This window comes from Zosterops lateralis, assembly GCF_965231275.1.
Source record: "Zosterops lateralis genome assembly, chromosome: 15".
Lineage (NCBI taxonomy): Eukaryota > Metazoa > Chordata > Aves > Passeriformes > Zosteropidae > Zosterops > Zosterops lateralis.
This window is the reverse complement of record NC_139775.1, coordinates 2642249-2664003: the sequence shown is the minus strand read 5'-3', so window position 1 is coordinate 2664003 and position 21755 is coordinate 2642249. Positions and strand designations below refer to the sequence as shown.

Here is a 21755-nt window from a genome sequence, read left to right as displayed (position 1 = left end):
ATTTAACTCCTTTAATATAGAAATTAGAATTTTTTTGCTGCGAGGCTGCGGGGTTGGCCTTTGTCCAAGGAATGTTTCCTGTAACCGTGAAACACGTTAATTTAACGTGTTTGCACATTAAAGCGGTGTCAAAATAAGTACCTGTGGAGTACTGCTAAACAAAGACAAAAACAACTAATTTGCTTCTTAATGAGGCAGCAATAATGCACCAACATTTCAGTCTGTTTGCTCTTAAGGCAGACAGGGGTTTTGGAGGAGGCTGTTTCTGAGGTTCTCCTCCATAAAGAAGCCTTTTGAAATCCATGCTGGTGAAAGAGGTTTTCATAAACCATATCAGTGAAAGCTCTGATTGTGAAAAATGGGCGAATAGGAGTATTTATGTGATAAACCCTTAAAAGAAGGTAATAGGAATATATCACCTAAATGATACTCGGGTCAAACTATTTTTTTTTTTTTTTTTTTTTTTTTAGCAATTCACAGAATCATAAGATCACAGAATGGTTTGGGTTGAAAAGGACCTTAAAGCTCATCCAGTTCCAAACCCATGCCATGGGCAGGGACACCTCCCACCACACCAGGTTGCTGCAAGCCCCATCCAACAGGGACATGACCTGGAGCTTTTTCCTGGTTTTCTCATTCCCACCATGGTGGGAGGTGGACCAGAGCCGTGGGCAGGAGGCTGCCCTGTCACCTCCCTCAGTGGGATCACAGGGATTTCTGCTGTGCCAGAGTGAGGCTGTTCTGCCCTGCAACAGAACCTGCAAAATCAGTTTGTGTGCAGTAACGTGAATCACAACTATGTTCTGCTTCAGTGACCGTCCCCAACATAAATTAATGTATAGAAATGTTTTCTTTTCTCTCTTAAGCAAAGAGCTACAGGCTTTCCTTCCTTTTGTATAACTTTTAAAGATTAAGAGACCAATTTTAAGTGTTTCTAGAGGACTTTTTCTGTCATTTGTTTGTAAAAGTTTTCTTGGCTGTTAAAATTGGAATGTTTTTTTCATGATGTGCAGATATATGATTTTCTTGTAAAGCTTTAGCTTGGAAGGACAGGAAATATACCTCGATATTTTTTGGCCCTGTGGCTAAAAAATGTAGGAATTTCAGAGTCAGAAGAGGGAGAGCAGAATAAGTATTATTTGTGAGGCTTAAACCTCTGACAGCCCGGGCTGTTTTCCTGCTGGGCTGGCATTAAGTGCCTGGTGAAAGGTGAAGGTAACTTTGTTGATCCAGTCTCACCTATTGCTTCTCTGAAACAACTCAGTGCTCGTGTTACACAAAGAGCTGCTCTTTGTTTAAAAATAACTTGAAGTTGCCAGTCCTTTTGGAGAATGTAATTATTTCCTCCAGGGAAAATAACATGCCTTATCTACTCAAAGAAAGCATTTAGGATGCCCTTTCCTGCTTTCTTTGTCCTGCAATAATCTACTTTTTCTAGGAGGAACATTTCTGCTGTCACCATTTTTCTCTGGTGTTGCTGGGTGAAAATAGGCTCAGTATGTGTCATCCTGTGCTGCACTCCCGGTAAAGTCGGGTAATAATACGTCATCTAGATTTGTCCCTTTCTCCCACTGAGTTTAATAAGGGAAATTACTCTGATTAATAGCTTTTAGATTTAACAAACAGCACTGTTTGGGGTTATAAATCCATCTGGTCTAGTTTCTGAATTGTCAGCTTGATGATGTATGTGGATGTATAGAGCAGGAACAGATGACTGGAGGGACTGGGGGAATCCTGCAGAGAACTGAGCCAGCAGATTCTTTCCCCCAATGAGCAATTTTATGGAACTCGTAAACCTGCCCAGGGCTTACCTCTTACAGGACACAGGAGTGCTCATGAGTCGAGGTTCTGGCTGATTCCATACTCTTTGTGGATATTGATCTTCGTTATTATATACACATCATCATTGGCTGGGTTCAGAGTGAGGAGCAGAGCTTTGCTTTCCATTTGTTTGGTGCTGCTAAGCAGGGTTTGGCTTGTCTGTGTTTACTGGATTGGTGTCCAGCAGTGCTGCTGCCTGGCTGTGAGAGCAGGATGAGGATGCAGCATGGTCAGTGTTACACGTAGGGTTTGCTACATGTGGTGTAGGTTTTTGGGTTTCCTCCCTGCTGAGCTGTGGGCCAGCGGGATGGGACTAAGCTGGTGTTGGATTTCTGAGTGAGCACCCAGTGCTCTTTATTAGATCTCCTGGCCAGTCTCCTACAGGCTCTCCCTTCTCTTCACTCACAGTTTCCAGCAGGACACAAAGTTTACACGTGCACAATTCCCACTTTTCACTTGGATGATATTTTCCCATCACTTGAGTGCCTCAGCTCAGAGAAAATCCTGCAGATGTACAAACCCTGGCTGTATGTGAGGCAGTGACCCCTTCTCTCTTGTGTACCTATTCTCCTTTAACAATTTAGAACAGTTTTTGTGAGGAGAAGTCTTCTGCCAGGTGATATTAAACAAAATACTCCAACTCTGAAGACAACCTCATGACTCTTTCTCCATTTCCAGCCTCACTGAAGGTGTTAACAAGTTCTTGCAGGACATACCTTAGCCAGTAGACTAATTTCTTTTACAGTTTTTTGCTTTAAATTTTTTTTGTCAAATAGAATGTCATCTTTTTCCAAGGCTTGAAGGCAACTTTACAAAGTTTTCTTTGATTTAGACCACCACTGTTTTTCAGTTTTTCCTTTGTGTTAATTATTTCTCAAACATGCTAAGACAACTAGTAGATTGTAGTCACTGCTTGTTACTTCTCATAAATATTGTCCAAAGTAGTAGAGCTGATGGAGTAGACCCTCCTTGAACTTCACTGAATCTTGTGGTGGTACAACAGAGATCTCTTTTTATTTTCTAGTCAGATAAATTACTCCAAAATGTAATGATTACATGAATTCCAAAGGATAACACTTCAGGTTTCCATTCATTACCTTCTGTAACTTTGAAAAGCCCATCCCCATGACAGTTTTTAATGCAAAGGAATTTTTTTTGTCATTCTGTGAATTGGAAATAATGTATTGTGTAATTATTACTTGTGCCCTGAGAAATCTATCAATAATAGAAGGAAAACAATTTCCCCTTCTATTTCAGTACATGATTATACATTCTGTATATATACACTCTTCTCATAATGGGTTTTAACCAATATTTTATTGATTTACTGTAGTTACATACAAAGTAATAGCTTTCAGTTCTTTGGGATTTCATTATTTTAATATACTTTATGACTTCTTTACAAATGGCACAACTGAATAATGAGAATTAGTTACTTTGTGACCTGTATCTCTCTTCAAGATGTGCAGGTACATTAGTGCTGGCTCTTAGGATGGTTTTTGACTGAGTGTTCCTTTTATTACAGCTCATAATACAGTGAATGCAGTCTTTGAAGCTGATTTATGATCAAAATTTTTCATGTACATGCTTTAAAATTTTAAGCACTTTAACTGTAGCATGTTTGCAAGTAGTGAAGTAGTTATCAATTACTGTTTGGGGGTTTTTAATCACTTTATTTGTATGTTTAGATGGAGGGACCATGTGCTGAACATGGGCATGTGGTTCTTTAGTAAAATATATTTGAAGTTTGGGATGCGCATTCATTGTTCCTGTATCCTATAGAATTCCCAGATTTAGTACAACAGTTCTGTACACAGAGCAGTCTGTTGATGATGGCTGCAGGCCTTGGCATTAAAAGAAATAAAAAAACCTGCAAATCAGCCCCAAACAAACCCCAAACTTCCAAAAACCCAACGAAAAAGAAAACTTTTCACACCTTAATAAACTTATGATGTTATTTTTAAAACACTGTTTAAATTCCCTGCCTGCCTAACTTGGGTTTAACCCTGTCTGGCTTACAAATAAGTCTTTTATTTTTCCTTTACATATGCTTTTGATGTATGTCATCCATCAATGTTAGCAAGAACAGTAAATGCATTGATCTATTGCTGCACTTGACAAGTTAAATAACACTTTATGTAAGAAGTATTGATTTATAAAATCCACTACATGTAATTAACATTAGAACTGTCAAAAGTTGAAAACAGTATTAACTTGCTGCTTATTTATAACCCAAAGAAAATTAAATAAAATATCCAGATTAATCAACTAACTCCTTTTCTTTGCCTTCAGATATGTCAAGCTCAGTTACGTTTGCTAGAACAGTGATATGTTTCTTCCCATTTTGACAAGAAGAAATTACATGTTTTGTCGGTATCGCTGAAAATAATTCTATAGTGTCTGGATCTGTGTATTTTCCTTGAAGTGGTGAGAGAATTCCACTTGGGTAATTCTGAAAGGGTTTGGTGTGAAAAACACAGAAATAAGTGGTGATATTTGGGAAAATGAAGGGGCCCAGTTTGTGTGAGGCTTCCAAGGAGCCTTTGATCAACCCTGTCTGCACAAATACCCCGAGAGCTCTCCAGAGTCAGTCTGTGCTTCTGTCTCTGACCAGGTGCCTGTCCCAGAGTTTGCTTAGGAAGTGGGAATATTTCAGTTAAATCCTGTGAACTTTGTGCTGTGCTTTGTTGGCATTTCTGTCTTAATCCAGTGCCACACAAGGATATGAACACTCCTGTCTCTGCTTAGCATAATGTGCTCACCACCCTCCAATTCAGTGGCGCCACTGAAATCCTTTGAGTTGAGTTTTTTGAGGCAGACGTTACCCACTTTCTAAACCTATTTACATTTTTCAAGTTTAAGGGAAAAAAAAAAAAAAAAGAAAACTACAAGTTACATTTAAACAAAATAACAATAGCAGCAGGCAGTAGGCATTGCTCTTAACAAAGGTTTGAGCATGAATCATTTCCCTTCCAGCCCCCTTCATCAAAAGAGATGTGTTTATATCTTCTCTGGATATTCATAGCTGCTTTGCTGTTTAGAAATAAATTCTCCTTGAGAACATAAATGGGTGCGTGACACGGCTATCAGGTCTGGCAGTGCCTTTGCTGTTCATTTGTTTCCTCCTTCTGCTCTCCTGTTTCTGTTCTGGTACTTCCAGACACTCCCCAGCTGTTTACCTTTTTGATTTAATTTATCTTCTGCACACTGAGAATGCCTCTTATAGCAGGGATGAGCTTGAGGAAAGCACATTTATGTTTTCATCTCTTCTCTCCTGTTAGGTGTTCTGTAGGGTTTCATCTCTCCTTCGTGCCCGTGTCAGTTGGAATATTTAGAGGATATATTTATAAATTGCTGGTTAGATATCAGCATGATCAGGCTGCCCTACAGTCGCTGGAGATTGTAGATTACGTAGCAGCAAAAATAGCTGCCTTTGTGGTTAAAATAATGAAGGAAATCCTGCTATATTTGGATTCTCTTTCAGCGAGGCAGCTCTGCCTTCCACCTGCTGTGGGCCGAGGTTTAAACACTAACAACTTATTTCCTCCAGTCTCTGAGTGAGGCTCTGTAAACATCACTGTATGAAGAGAATATGAAAAGCACAGAGGTTGTGCTTTGATACCAAATTCAGAGGCTGAAGGTTTCTTTGGAGATTTTGTTTTGGTTTTCATAGTTAATGGGTTCTCTTTCATTTGCCCACTTTGTACGGCTGTGCCTTTTTCTTCCAGTGCATTTGTAACTTACTTAAAAACATCCTCATGAATATTTAAAAAAACCCCCAAAACTCTGGAGCTTTTTCGTGGATGAACTACACTAAACATAATTTAACAACATCATATGTAGCTTTTTGATTTTTAATGTTGCAGCAGGTAATGGCTTTAAGCTGAAAGAGGGTGGCTTGAGATGGGATATTGAGAAGAAATTCTTCCCTGTGAGGGTGGGGAGGCCCCGGCACAGATTCCCAGAGAAGCTGTGGCTGCCCCTGGATCCCTGGCAGTGTCCAAGGCCAGGCTGGACAGGGCTTGGAGCACCATGGGACAGTGGAAGGTGTCCCTGCCCATGGCAGGGGTGACACTGGATGGGCTCTAAGGTCCTTTCCAACCCAAACCATTCCAGGATTCTGTGGTGTTCCATGAATTCACCGAGCCATCAATAGTGGCTGCCTTCTGATAAACAATAAAACAATATAATTTTATTTTTTCCCCAACTGCACTGAATTATTACAGGTGGTCAGAAAGTGAGACAGAAACATGAGGTGTAGAAATTAAATGGGAAAAGGAAGCCTTAGTGGGATTTTAGGTTAATACATCAGAAGCTGCTTGAGGCTTAGTTAAAATGGTATCAGCTCATTATTTTTTTTTCTCCTTGGCTGGTCTGCTAAAGAAATCAATTTTAAGAAAAGAATAATACAATTGCATGTGGGAAAGTTTCTTGGTGTATTTGGGGATAACTGAGAGAGCTTTATGTTGAATTTTAATGGAATGATGTTACCAACATTGTCTTCTTTCTTTTTTTTATTTTTTTTTCTATCAGAATCCAAGTCCTATAAAAACTCTGTGGTTCTGGGGGCCTCCTCCTTTCGCTTCTGTTTTGAGTGTTTCTAATAAAACTTGAGAAATCTATTCTCAAAAGGGAATTCTTCAAGAAATGATTGTGTAGTGAATGAAAGGATGGTCTTTAAAGCGATGGTGGCAGAGTGTTAGGGAGTAGACTTTATGAATACAAAGAACAGGTTATGTTTAAAGACTTTTAAGCAGTCTGTGATAGTAAGATTTTCCTTTTTTTATCATAAAAAATCTGCTCTGGCTTTTTTCTGTTGTCTCAGGATGCAAATGGATTTTTGTAGTTCATCTAAAGCTGTTTATAGAGAAAAATGGAAGAAGGCTCAAAGAGATAACAGGAAATGTTTGTGCCTTAAAACAGGGAAGAAAGGTTGGAATATCAGAACAGGTTTTATGTAGCAAGTCACTTCATGGTGTTTATCTTAGAATTAAAGAAGTTTCTAAGGGAATGAATTAGGATGTTTTTTCTTTTAAGCAATACTATGCGTTAGCCAAGATTTGGGAAAAACATTTGGTCTGTTTGCATCAAGAGATGAGGAGCAGAGAAGCCAACTGGAATCTGCAGTGCCATTTAGGTAATTCTGAAATACAGAAGTGATGCTTCAATTAAAAAAAAAAGAAGAATTCTTAATTAAATCTACCTATCAGTGTGAAACACTCATCTTTGCCACTTGGGACTCCTATTCTATTGAATTGTTGAAAGCTAATCATAACTATACATTACAGAATGTTTAGTTTTCCTCTTGGGGTGGGCTGCAACAGGTTTGCAATCTTTAGTTCAATATTTCCTCCATCCAAATCAAATATATGATTGGCATTTACCCAATAGCTAACTTGCCAATTAGTTATGTGAGCTGAAAAAAAAAAAAAAAAAAAAAAAAAAAAAAAAAAAAAAAAAAAAAAAAAAGAACTTACCCATTGAAATCTTGTCTCCCTGTGACTGTGCATTTAAAAGAAATAAATGTCACTTATTCTAAAAATATGTGGGCTTCCTCACAGAACTTGCTGAGTCCTAAAACAATTTAATTCCATCCCCAATTAAACCTCTAAAAGCACCATCCATCAACCTCAGCTGATAACTGTATTTGCATCCAGGGATTATAATGGAGCTACCCAAAAAGAAGGTTATCTTTTTAATCTCTAGGACAACAAAAATGAGCAGCTTGGGCTCATTTTACTTGATGTGTGAAATTGAGGAAGAAAGACAGATTTAAATACAGTTGCTTCAGTAGCCTTCCAATATAAAATCAGATATCGTCTTTGATGAAAGTTCAGGAAATCCATTTTGAGAGAATGCTTTATACCATTGTGTGAAAACTCTTAGCTGCTGCAGTATATTTGAAAAATAACCTGATATTTTAATGAAATATTCACTATGATGCATCAGTCCTTTGCAATGGAGGTTTAGAATGAGGTAGTAAAATGCAATTTAAATTTAATTGTTGCACTTGGTGATTTATGTCACACTTCCAGCCACAAAAATTTGAATCTCAAAGATCCAATATTTTGGGTAAAATAGACTTCCTGCAAATCAATACAGTTAAAGTGACTGAATGCTCTAATGTATGTTTGACATTGTTGACAGTTTATGAATAGATCATATACTAACTTCTCCAGCATCTCACCAATGCATTTCAGAAGGTTTGAATTCAAAAGAAGATTGATTCAAATATATCTGAGTTCAATCTGACTTTCTGGTACATTTCCCAGGATTTACTGTGTTATAATTCCAAATTCATATGCTGTATAATCTATTGAAGTTCATTTCCACAAGAGAATACAACTTGCATCCAGAGCTAGCACATGTATGCATGTATATCAGAAACTCTAAGATTAGAAAAGTGAGATAGCAAGACTGAAAGATCCTTTTGAAAAGAAAATAGAGAAAAATCTTTTCCATATCTGACTTGGGAATAAGAAGAAAAGGCATTTTCCCCAGGAGGCTGCAGTTATTTGCTGTCAGAGCAGAGCAGCTCGTGCTTGACTGTTTGTGCTCACAGCTGAACCTCAGTCTGGTCTGGAATGGGGCTTTGCTGTCCATAGTTGTAGCAATTTCTGTGGATTATGGACAGACTCTTCCTGTCTCTCCTTTGGGTTTCCTGGCTCCAGTTGCCATTTTACCTATACTTTTGTGTAACACATTCAATGCCCCACACAGACCTTCTGGGATTCTCTTTCCATGGCAGTCATCGTTTACCCACCTGAAGGTGGCTCACACCTCCTGTCCTGGCAGGCTCTGAGAGCAAAAACACTTCTGTATTCCTGATTTTCTCCTCATTTCTCCTCTTCTTCTCATTTCATCTCTTCTCCTGGGCTGATCTTTCAGCCTCCACCTCATTTTCCTGGAGAATTCCCCAGATGTAATTCTGTTCTTTATTTTCCCGTATCAGTTTGTCGTAGCTTTAGAAGCACATGAAGAAACAGTAATGTGCATCATGTTTTGACTGGAGATTAATAAGCTAAAATCAACAGAGGTGTGCTACTTAATAAAACCATTGTGTTTTTCTTTTGAGTTTGAAAAATGTATCTGAGTCAAAACTCTCTTTTCAATATTGAACCTGTAGGGCCAGTTGAGTGATGGAAAGGCAGCTGCTCACCTGGTATTTGTTAAGTGATTGAGCTGTATTTGCTCTGCATTGCTGATTTTTGCACAGGTTGATCTACTTTTAATATTCAATATTAGCTCACCTAAGAATGACTTAAAAGTAGAGAATCATAACAAAGACAAATAGCAGCACTGGGGATCTTTCAATCTGCTCTCAGCACTCCCTGTGTTTTCCTTTCTCTGAGTGTTCAGGGCCACAGAAGCTGTTTTTTATTTTTCAGGAAGTGGGTAACTGATTTTGCCTGTAACTGTTGGTATCCAACATTTTTGGAGAAAAAAATAGCTGAGATTTGAAGAGGGCAGTTGCAGTGGGTTTTACTGATGAGGGTGATGTGGTACTTACTTCTCTGGAATATTATAACTTTCCTTTTCTCCACAGGGCAGAGGTTCTCAAGATCAAATTGTGTCTTTAATTAAAGTTTATTAATTCCTAAGGGATGGGACTGTGCGACTGCTTTCAAGATCTTGTAAGACCTTGTAGTAACTGAAAGATCTATTTAATCTGACTTTGCTTTATGCGTTTTACAAATCTAAGCTCTTCAAAGGCTAAGAATCATTAGCTGAGTCTTGTTAATTTGTTTGTTAGAGGGAATGTTTGAGGTCCTTGAGATGCTGCTCTCCTGTTTCTGGGGTCGCATTCACTCATGCAATCCTTATGAGATTGGGGTTCCTTGGGTATTTAATGAGTATCTACTCCTGGAATTTTTGTTCCAAAGCTGTCCAGCCAGGCTGCCTTTTGTTTTTGCAGATCCTGTTTGTAATGTTGTGCCTGAATGTGATTTTTAGGGAGAAAAGAGCATGAGGGAGCTTTCAGATCATCTGCCAGGGCTGAGAACAACCCAGGGTAGAGGACAATTGCACCCCAGCACCATTTTGTATTTAAATGCCTGCATTAGTCCAAGAAAAACTGTCTAGATGTTGTTGAATTTAGTCCTGAATCTTCATTTTGAGGTAAAATACATCTAAGCTTTGCATGTACCAAAGAAAGAAACTGGATGGGCCAACCCAGCAGTGCAATGAAACTCAGGCAGTTTGGAGATGCAGAAAAGCGAAGCAGAAACGCTGTGGAGCAAATTTCCAGATAATTTTGGCATATTCAATTCTACTTCTTCTTGAGATTTACATAAAAATAAATCTGCAGCATCCTTTTAAGGACACAAGTCGGGATGTTGGCGAGTTTGGTAAGCAGACTTAATGAAAATTTACTGAAGCTGTAAACAGACATGTGCCAACAGATTGGCACCTTATCCCTTTGCTCCTTCTTGCAACTCAAAAAGTTCTTTAATTACTATTACTTTTATTTTTAAATCAGCATCACTGAAGAGCCAGAGATGCTGGAAGTATTAACACATTTAGAAATAGCAGGAGTGTATAGAATGAATGTTTGCTTAATATTTTTTTTCTGGTAGGCAGAAAAGTATTCTAGCCAAGAATAATAATTGCAGTATTTTATTAATTTTTGTTTTAGGACTCAGATAGTCTCTTCATTAGTATTTTATTCCATTCTTGAAAAGTATAAAACAAAAAAAATGCCTTCCTGGCTTCTAAACCCTTGGTTGGCCAAGGTTATTCTCCTGGTGAGCCCTTCTGTAGTTAATTACTGAGTGCAAGGATCTCATACCTATTAACTGCCCCCTTGTGTCTTCCATCCCTCAGCCAGTTATTTCTTTCCCACAACCCTTCTGAGATGGCTTTGATTTTTTCCCTGCCAATTTTCCTGTTTCCCTGGGATGCTCTATAACAACCAAACTTTTCCTTGCAGGTCCAGGTTTAAATTCTGCTTTCCATTACAGCCTAAAGCTGTAAATAAAGCCCAGCGTGCAGCCCTGGTTTGATCCTGAGCCTGAGGTGTGAACAGTCTTGTGCTGCAGAAATGCCAAAGTCATCAAAACTGCCTCTCTGCAAGGAACTCTTGCTCTGTATTTTATTTTCATTTCTGCTTTCAGTGAATATTTAGTGAACTCTGATTGCATAATTGAATTTGATAAACTGATGGTATATGATTGATGAGAAAGTCAGGAATAAAGGATTAGGAGATAAAATTACTTCAAGGGTTTAAGTAAATCTTCCAGAGAGCCAGGGTAATTTATAAAGCATGCTGTACTCTTTATAAAAATATTCCCATAGGTCTATTAAATTTTAGCTTCTAACAGAACTGGATTGAGTTTTGAGAATCACTTTCATGTAATAACAGCTTGATTGTGATGCTTTAAATGGGAGATAGCTCTGAGTGGGCTACAGCATCACTGGGTTTGGAATATTTGAGTAGGAAATGTAGGGCTGAATGACAGAATTGTGGGCAGCACTTTGTCTTCCAAATGCATCATTTTTTTCTTGGAAAGACGTAAGTTAGGAGTAAGTGGATAATTCAGAGTGAGTAATGAAGGAGGTTGTGCTGCTGAGTCTGTAAATCACTGAAAACAAGGATCAACAAATGACTGGTTTGGTGCAGGCATCACTTCCACTGAGCTCTTCCTCAGTGACTGAACTTTCTGTGGGGAGGAATAGTTTAGGGAACTCGTGCCAGGAGCCTCTGTACATGAGCAGGTGAATGTTGTTTTCTGGAGACTCAGCACTGATCGTTTCACTTCACCAACTGGGCTCTGTTATCTTCTCCTGAACACCAGCAGTGCTCCCAGCTGCTGCTTTTCCATCTCCAGAGGAAGCCTGACACCTTTAATCTTACCCGGGTAGAATGTCTGAGACTCCCTTGGGAGACTCCCCGAAATACCTGTGACAGGATTTAACCTTTTCTCCCTTGTTTAGAAATACCTCTGTAAAAATTTGCCTTTCCCTCCGGGTAAAAGAACTGTATTTCACAGGAACATCCTCTAGCGCCAACTTAAATTTTTCTTTATAACGTTTAAAATATTGGTTGGTTTTACTAGTTAGGAGACAATGAGAATTGGGATAAGATGATTTCGCAGTAATTGCAGTCATTAAAACAACAACTAAAGAGAAGCTCTGCAGAATATATTCTCAGTCATGTAATAGTGTGAAGTGTAAAAACTCTCCTTGGCTTGTCTGGGAATATCTGCTAGTTTGGAACTGTTCCAGTTTTCTCATATGTTGAATTGTTGTAGCTTCCTATACAGCCAATTTTGAGAAGATACTGCTGATCTGCACTCGTCATACATCAGATTGTTTGAAAGACAGGTTATTTAAAATGCTACAAATCAGAAAAAGGCCCAACCCCAAATATAGTTTTTAATTCAGTTTGTTAGATTGGATTTTGTGTGATGGTTTATAAGCATTGCTTTAAGATTATGTGTTTTTTTTTTTCTTTCTGCATAACTGACTGTGTTCCTGAAGTGAAATTCTAAAAGCTCAGGAGACAATTTGTCAATCCAAATCATCAGCTGAGTGGGGAGCTGTGGGTGATTTATAGCCCATTCCAGGAGATATTTGGCACCAGTGGGCCTGGGGCTTCCCGGCCACTCTCAGCTGGAGCCCAGCTCTGCCCTGGGACCCTTCAGTGATAACGAGTCTGTGCTCTGCAGTCAGAAAAATTCCCTGAGGACAGGCAAAGGGAAAGATAAAAGCTTGGAGCCTTTGACATCCCCAGGCTGGGCTGTGAACCCCAGTGGAACACCAGGGCCACTGGGAAACCACCACCAGCACCCCTTGCCCCGAGCTCCTGGGGCTGTCCTGGGGCTGTCAGTGATTCTGTGACCTGTGGGTTCAAAAATTCCAGCCAGCCTTGAACAGCACATGAGGGCACTTCACTCCAAACTGTAAAACACAGGTTAAACTCTTCAAATAGCAAGTATAAAAATGCCTGAGCTTGTGTAAAAATAAATGTTTAAAGGAAGGTTTGCAGTTTAACTGAACCATTACTTGCACTGGGACAACATTTGTCTATCTTGGGTTTTTTTCTGTATTTTACAGATAAAGTACACACACACACTGCACACTTTAAAGAAGAGCTCAGTATTGTCTACTTAGTCGGTATTATTAATATTTTATATTAAATCTCTGACTTTGAATATAACTCTTGTGTTTTATTTGCAATCATAAAATCCTGGAAGTGTTCCAGGCCAGGTTGGATGGAGCAACCTGGTCTAGTGGAAGGTGTCTGGATGAGTTGTAACATCCCTTCCAACCCAGGCCTTTCTGTGCTAGTTTTGGTTATAGAAGGTATTTGTATGCTTCTAAAACTAAGCCTGTAGTTCCTCTACAGTTACAAGTGGAAATTCAACAAGTAAAGTGTGAAAATCCTTCATCTTCCAGAGGTGACTTGGGGCAGATCTCCAGCAGGTGTGGACTCAGAATCAATCTGTATTTGAGCAGAGCTTTGGCAATTTACCCATCAAGAATTTTACTGCTTGGAGTGTTTTATTTGTGATACACAAGAGTTTGAGATTACGTGTGACCCTTGCATATTATTGAAGTACCCTAATTCAAAAATCTGTTAGTGGCTTCAGGTAATAAAATGTAACACATTTTGGTTGGTAAGAACATTGAAAAATACATTGAACTCGTGAGGTGGTTTTTTTTTCTAAATTCTTTTCCCTATCAAGAATCTTCATTTACCCTGAGACTTTTCCTGCTGTGATAATCATTTCTATCCAGGATTACTCTTCTGGTTTCTATTCAAGAAAGAAAAAAAAAGCAAGAAAAAAAAAAGCTTTGAGTGTATTTAATCCTCAGAAAGGAGAAGGGGAAAAAAAGGTGATAGGGCTGCTCACTGCTTGCCACAGCAGACAGTGTTGGAGTTCTCATCTAGAGAAAGAGTAAACATGGACAAAAGCTTGTCTGAGTGTGCAAAGACAAAGTTTATCAAGTTCTTGGTAATTCTGCCCCTAAAGATAAGGCTTAGTTATGGTTGCATCAGTGCAAACCTTAACTGAATCATGTTATTTCTTGTTTTACCATGACCATATGGAGAAGAAATTAGCTAAATATCAGTAGTTTCTCCTATATTTTCCTAAATAGCCTCCAAACCTATTTCTTTCCTTTGTATTTCAGGGGATGTTGCACCATTCTTCAAGACAGAACCAGGCTTGTCCCAGACCCACCTGGAAGGAAACCGACTGGTCCTTACGTGCCTTGCCGAAGGCAGCTGGCCCTTGGAATTCAAGTGGTTGCACAACGACACTGAAATAACCTCCTACTCCAGTGAATACAAGTAAATAACATCCATATAATCACCTTCTGCAAGGGGAATTGCAAAAAACAACCCCAAAGCAACCCCCACGCCCTCGGTTTCCCAATGCCTCAAAGAGCTTTGTAGATACAGACACAGGGACTTGGGGGGTTATTATGAAAGGAGAGTGGGTTTTGTAAACAGATGAGATGAGATTCCTTTGATAAAAATGTGGTTCGATGCTTCAGAATGTGGGTCTGAACATGGCATTTTTCAGTACCAGAAGTGCCTTTTGCTGGAGATGTAACTTTTGCCCGTGTTTGTGACAAATGGGAGACACATTTCTTAGCTAAATGTTACATATGATGTGTGAACTCATCCTTGAACAGAGCTGAGCTCCCTGGGACCGTCCGTCTCCACCAGATCTAGAGGAATGTGGTCTGTCTTCAATTCCACACAAAACTTTCTGTTTCAATTCTAGGAATTCCAAAACGGAGCTGATAGTTTAACAAACTGCCCTTTAATGATTGTGCAGTTTGCCCCCAGGACCTCCCTCCCCATCCCACAGACATTCCATCAAACAGGAGAAAAACCTCAGTGTGGCTTATCAGAGCTCATTCCTGCTGATAGGCAGCACATGGCTGGCCAAGCATCGACGTGCCAGACAGCCAAGATTCGTCTGCTTTGCTCTGATGTGGGAGGACTGACTGGGTTTTCTCCATGCAAACAGAAATTTCTGTACCCTTATGACAATTTGATTTTTATGCAACTTATTCAGTGCTTTCAAATTTTGTAGAATTTGCCAGGTGAGTTCAGACGTTGTGAGGAGTGGGTATGTGACAGAGAGAGCCCAGGTACAACATCTGTGCCTTTTGCAAACCAAGCTAAATACTGCATTTTTGGGACATAAGGCTTATGCTCCATCCCTATAGATAGAAATTACAGTATAAATTGGAATGCAGATAATGCAGATAATGATATAAAGTTCTATATTGTTACTCAAGCTAATCCATAATTACTGTTCTCAAAGATTTTCAAAATTGTAACCTAGTAGTAGTTCTGTTTTTGATATTATTTACATTTACAGAGCAGTAGGGGGAAAAAAATCCCCTAAATAACTTTTAAAAACTTTTGGGGGTCATTTAGCATTTCAAGTATTTATCAACTGTGTAAACCCAAGCATTTGGTTCTATATGAAGTTACCTAGAAATGCAAGAGTTGATTTGGATGAGCCCTCTTAGTCCTGCCTCCCTGCATCTACTCTTGATTGCTGCTCTCAAGCCTTTGGGATGTGGATTACGAGCCACAGGCACATAAAGAGGAGATTTGTGAATGCTTTCTAGAAAATGAAAAGATCTCTAATAGCACAACAAATCACAGTGTTTGAGCATGGCTTTGTGCAAATGCCACTTGTTCTGATCAACAACAGCAGAGGCTTTTGTAGTGGCTGGGTAGAAGGAGCTGAAAGCAGCCCTGGACCATGTGAAGTGCTGAGAGAGTGGGAGGGAAAATGGTGTGGGAGGACAAAAACATAAACATGGAATGAACAGCAAGCAAAGGTTAGAACTCCAGCCCTGTAGGTGTGCTAGGCACAGGGAGATGACATTTCATGGGATTAGGAGAAACCTGAGAAAGAACGTGTGACATTTTGAAATACGACCAGAGTGTCGTGGTATTTCCTAAACAAGTGGACATCCCAATACAAAATTGGAATTTTACTGTGTGTGGCAGTGTGAGTGTGAGTTAGTTATTGGAGCACCTTTCCCAAGCTATGTGTGCACATACCTGCAGTTGGTCCCTTGTTGCATTTAATTTGCTCTTGTGAATGTCAGGTCATGATTCAAACCGTATTTATTAATTCTGTGGGTTTTATATTGTTCTTATTTCTATTTCTTATTAAAAGATCTGGCGCAGATGAAGCTGCTGGTTTATGATAATAAAATAATATTGATAGAAAATACTAATTTAGAAATTGCATCCCTACTGCTACACCACAGCCAGAGATCAGCTAAACAGGATTTTGATTCTATAGAAATGCAAAGCTTTAAGCTTCCAAAAAATGGCATAGGTGCATTAGGATGAATGAAAGCAAGGAAATGATATGCTCAGACATAAAAATTCCAGTTGCAAAATTTAACCTTTGACCCCATAACAGTTTGCTGTGCAGTTCTCTTGGGTAAATAGTCTGTTTAAATGCACGAATCTTCCCTGAGTAAGTGACTCCTGCTGCAATTTGAATCATCAATCAAAGATTTTTTTGGTAATTGAGATTACTTAGTGTGTCTCAGCTAAAGTAATGCCTATATTGTAACAGGCTGAAAATATATTATTATAACAGCCCAAGTGAGTAAAGAACTAATTGGAGTCTTTGCATTGTGACATTGGTGACCCAGAGTGAGCAGCTTCTCTTTGTCTAACGAGGCTGGTTGTGTGCACAGCCCGGCTTTTACAGTGACTGTGCATACACCACTTTGTGTTAAGAATTTATAAATCAACCTTATGAATTCTTTGTGATCTGAGATCCACATTATGAAAACAAATCAATGCTGCTGACTGCAGGAGCAATTTTGGTCATGTCTATAAGTTAAGAGACTTTAATGTTCAGGAAGTGTCTTTCTTTTTTTCTGTTTTCTCTCCCCTCTCCCCCCCCCCCCCCCCCTTTGTTTTCTTTTGAATTAAGTTCTGGACCAGGTGTGTCTTTCATATTTGTTTTTGTGGCCTGAAGATATTGATTTATTGGAATTTAAGGAACTAAGGTCATGTCCAAGTAGCCATACACTTTCAACCAAATTAATTAAAAGTATCTGATTATTATGTTTTTAACATTGGACACATATCAATTTTAGTTCAGTATTTTAAAAGTTAGATCAGCTGATGCATAATTCTTTTGTCAAAAAGCTTGAGTAGATAAAAAGTAACATGAATATCTAATAAAATACATTTAGCTTTAGTTCTGTATCCATAATTAGGACTATTAAATCCCGTAGCCTATAGCTTCGCTTTTAACTCTTAGGGCATTTGAAATTAAAATAAGGGTTTAAATTTTAAACTGGGAGTGAACTGTGAGTGTTGGCTGGGATTTCTCCTTAGGTGGCTGATGCCACTCCCTCCTGGAGCTCTTTGCAGAGGGGTGATGGAGCACATCACACTCGGGGACACTCCCCTTGAAACTTCTCTTTTCCGCTTGTCACTTCCCATCTCTCTGCAGAAACTTCCCAAGCACCAGGTTCTGGTTGGCTGTGCCATTCAAAATGAGGGAAAAGTCGGGGCTGACTTTCCAAAGTCCTTGCAGACATCCCCAGGAACCTCAAGGAGCCTCCTGGCAGCTCTACAATGGGAAGATCTGTCTTCAAAGTTTGAGCACAGACAAAAATAAAGCCAAATTCTGTCTTGTCACTGTAAGGAATTGTATTAACCTTTGATTTCAGTTCATTCTGGGGAGGAAAGTCCCAGTCCTATTTAGAACTTAGAAAGCCTATTTATATCTCTTCTTGCAGGTCAGAAAACAAGTGGAATGGGAAAAGCATAGCACAAAAAGCAGTATCAAGGCTGTTAGGTCAACAGAAAAGTAGGTTTTAAAACAATAATAAGACATATGAGATGCATAAAGACCGTTTAAAATTGTAAACACAGAATCAGAAATTCCATTAATATTTATCCCTTGCCCAAGTTTGCAATTTTCAAGTTAGTCTCAAACAGTAATAACCCATGTCCTATCTCTTTTTTTCCACTTTCGTTATTTAATTCTTCTAATTTTGCTTGCTGTACCTGCACATTATACCCAGTAGGTCCACTGAGAATCCAACTGCTCCAGGTTTTGGCTGCCTTAAAATTTCCAAGGTAGATGGGATTTCCACTGTAAAATTTTAAAAGATTTTCATTTCTTCAGGCAACATGTTAAGAATGTTTCCTGCTGCAACTTCAATAAGTCAGAAAAGAAAACCAAAGTAGGGCACTTCTGATCTAATTGATTTGTTTTGTCCTGGTGGCAGCAAAACTAACTCTGCATTACTGTCCTAGTACAGATGAATAGTCAGGAAAGGGGGCTTTAATTTTGGTTTTATTTAATAGACAAGGCATTGGCCAAGTAGGACACTAAATCTCTATGGGAGAAAGAAAGATTGTTAACGTGTAACTGTTGAGTAAAAAGAACTGTACGAATTAATTTTCAGTATTTGTCAGAATCTTCAGTTCATTTTTTTTATATAATGATGTTTTACAACAATCTTCTGCCTGGCAGAGAAGGAAATGATTTTGTAAGGAAATAGAGAAGCCTTCTGCCCTATTGATTTCTATCCTCTGCCTGGCATTTTCACCGGTCCTCTCACTCCATTCCCCATGGTGAGGCTCGTCAGGGAAGAGGAAACAGCATTCCTGCTTCAGAGTCATTATTTGTGTGCTGGGAGTGCTGTGACTCCCATGAAGAGCACAGGATGGAGTCTTCCTTTTCTTCCTGGTGCTTCATAAAGAGCACAAGTTGGAATCTTCCTTTTCTTCCTGGTGCCAACTGCCACAGCCAAAGGAGGAGATGTCCCTCCTCCTGGGGGGGTCACAGCAGTGACCAGAGGAGGTCACAGGAGTCACAGCTCGTATCCATGGGCAGTCAGGGGCTCCTGGAAATCCCAGGGATGTCTAAAGCTTATCCAGGGGCTGGGCTGTGGTTTAGTCCTCTGTATTTGCTGAGATGTGTTTTGTGATGACATCAGAATCTTCTGCCTCTTTTGTTTTATGCCCCCTGATCCTGTTGAGGCATTAAGCTCTGCACGTGGGTGTGTACAGTATAGTTGAGTCTAAGAAGAAATGTTTTCTTTTAGTGGAATTAAATTTTGAAGATTAAAATTCAGCAGTTTTCCTTTTCCTTATCTTCCATAAAGACTTTCATTAATCCTGCCATAATATCTCCTGAAGGTGACTGGGGGAATATGCGCTTGTGATTAATGTTTGTTTAATGCAGGATTATCTCTATTATTCATGTGTTTTATTCCCATTAAAACTGTGCCTATCAGCTCATTTTCATGTTGAGCAATCAGATGTAGCTGAATGAGGAAGGTGAGATTAGTGGACTGAGTGTCTGTTTGAAGGGCAGAGCAAACACAAAGTGCAGCACACAGTGGCCCTTCCAGGATTCCTCTGAGTTTCAGTGGTCACACAGTGGAGCTTTTGTTGGAAAGCTTTGATACTTCTTCCAAGTCTTCCTAATACCTACACTTAGTCTTCTTGTGGCTCCTCTGAACTGATTATCTTATGAATGAAGGTAGAGAAAACTAGGGAAAAAAATTTAAGTCTGTCTTTCATGTGAATTTTTGATATCCTTGGCATTTATCACATGCAGAAGTGAAGACTGAAAGGTATTTCATGCATTTCATGTCAGCTGTTTTTTAAAAATCTGTGTATAGCAGACAATATTGTAACCAAATACCTGAGATTACACAAGAATGCTGTTTGTAAGAAAAAAATACAATAAGCATTTAAGACAAAGTGTAAACCAGGAAGAAGTGCTCTCTAACTGTGCCTTTTGTCCTGCAGGTACATCATCCCAGCTCTGCAGAGGGCTGATGCTGGCTCCTACCAGTGCATCGTGAGGAACAGGATGGGGGCACTGCTGCAGAGGAGATCTCAAGTGCAAGTGGCATGTATGTCTGAGTGGGGCTCACTCTGTGCCTCATTAGCTTCTTTTTGGGTAAAAAACCTGATGTACCATAACATTTGTCAGTCTGAACAGGTGTTGGATATCAGGCTTAACAAATTTTTAAATTAGTGCCTCACAAGAAGTTTCATACTTCAGTTGCTGTCTGGAAGCAGCTCAGAGCAGTGCAACACTGAGTCTGAGCTGTTAAAAGCCACAAAAATGAGATTATTTGGAGATATCTGTAGCATGAGAGAACTGTTACACTTTATGGAGTTAAAGAAGGCCATGCACAAAATTGTCAAAATTATCAAAACTACAGCAACAACAACAAGAAGTCTAGAAAAAAATCAGCAGCATCTGAAAGGGAATGGGATGGTGGGAATAGCACCAGGAGGATTTCACATCACAATCCTTGTGGTACAAAATCAGCAGTTTTACAACAAAAATTTGAAATTCTATTCTCAGCACCTTTCTGAAGCCAACACCCCCCAGTGTTTGCCCCACTTCAGTTTGGACTTGGCAGAATTTTTGAAATCCAGCTGCCATTGGGAAAGGTTAAGTTAGTTTTCTCAGGTGTTTGTGCTCATGAATGTGACAGAAGAAATTATCACTTAGTCTTGATTTCTTTTTTTTTCAGTTAACACATAAAAAATACAATTCAAGTGACTTTTTTGGAAATAATAATAAAATTATGCCTAATTCTTTTTCCAAAGTAAAAGCATAAAAGAAATTTAAAAAGAGACAGATTTGTGTGCTGTGCCTAAGAAGCCTCATGGATCAAATTCCTCCTCGTCAGGGTCAGTAACTGGAAATTCAGTAGTAGTAGTAAATGTCACTTGATAAGAAGAATTTAGAGAAATTGAATTATTTATTAGACACCCAATTTGAAGGAACTGATTCAAGTTAATCAGTATGACAATGTCATGGAATTTCCTGTGTTTTAAAATAAAACCAGTTGCAAATGGTATTATGTAAGCTTTGGTATCGTGTTCATCAGTTTACTGCATTACAGTAGATTTTGTTACTATATCTGTAATGTCAGTAATACCAGTAATTTGGTGTTTGGTCTCCCTATTGTTTCAGAGCTGCTGGGAGCTAAAGTAAAAATAAACTGCTGCTAAAATGGGGTTTTCCTTCCCTGACCTCTGCCAGCCCTTGTGCCCCTGCTGTCTACTGACCATGGGCTCACTCTGACCTGCCTCAGACCCTTGCAAGTATTTTTCCAAATACTCCTCTGCATTTTTAGTGAATTCTGTCAGGACACAGAGGATCTGCTGAAAGCTGTTGTGAGTGAACATGACTTTGAGTGAGGAGTAGGGTGAGCAGGGGATTTGGCAGGGGAAGGGGAGGGTGAGGTGCCTCTCCTTGTGCAGCACTGAGCCTTTGGAGGAGCCTGGATCCTCTGGAGTTGCATCTCCAGATGTGGTTTCAGGGGACAAAGGTTTTGGTTGTTGCCTGGAAGGCTGACCTGAAACAGAGACTGGATAGAACTAGAGAATAAAGTAGGTGTTTATTGAAAGGCCTCCAGGATCCACCCTGGGCAGAACAGGAGCCTGGCCAGGGCTGCACCCCGGGTGGACCAAGAATAGTCACAAAAAATATAACCCTCCAGTCAAGAGATCTTACACTTTTATAAGTTTTGGTCCATTTGCATATTGGGGTTTAATTGTCCAATTACAGCTTCAGGTTGTGAGGTCTCATCCTTCTTGTTCCTCCCTTCAGTCCACTGTTTGTGCTTTTGGGCCTGAAAGGTGTCCTTGGTTCTCTGCAGAAAAGGGATTTGTTTTGTCTACCTCTTCTGTGAAGAGAGCTGACTGCCACTTAATATGAGGCTCAGAACTACGTCCCTAGGCAGCACAGAATCTGCAAACATGAAAACTAAAACTTAAGGCATCATGGTGGCAGTCCCAGGGAAAAATGTGCCCATTTCCTCCTGCCTCCCACTTATCATTCCCACTCCTGCATTGCAGTGGAGCTCACTCCCTTTCAGGCTCAGCAGAAAAACGTGTTTGAGCAGCTCTGGGCTGGGAGACTTCCCCAAATTTCCTAAAA

At 39.5% G+C, this 21755-nt stretch overlaps 1 protein-coding gene across 1 annotated transcript in view; it reads left to right on the top strand.

Annotated features, from left to right (window-relative positions):
- Positions 1 to 21755, top strand: part of SDK1 (sidekick cell adhesion molecule 1) — a 393752-nt gene that overhangs the window by 94296 nt on the left and 277701 nt on the right. The window contains exons 3-4 of the mRNA XM_083872526.1: positions 13957 to 14116; positions 19601 to 19707. Coding sequence (XP_083728652.1) covers positions 13957 to 14116; positions 19601 to 19707 — 267 coding nt within the window. The remainder of the gene's footprint in view (positions 1 to 13956; positions 14117 to 19600; positions 19708 to 21755) is intronic.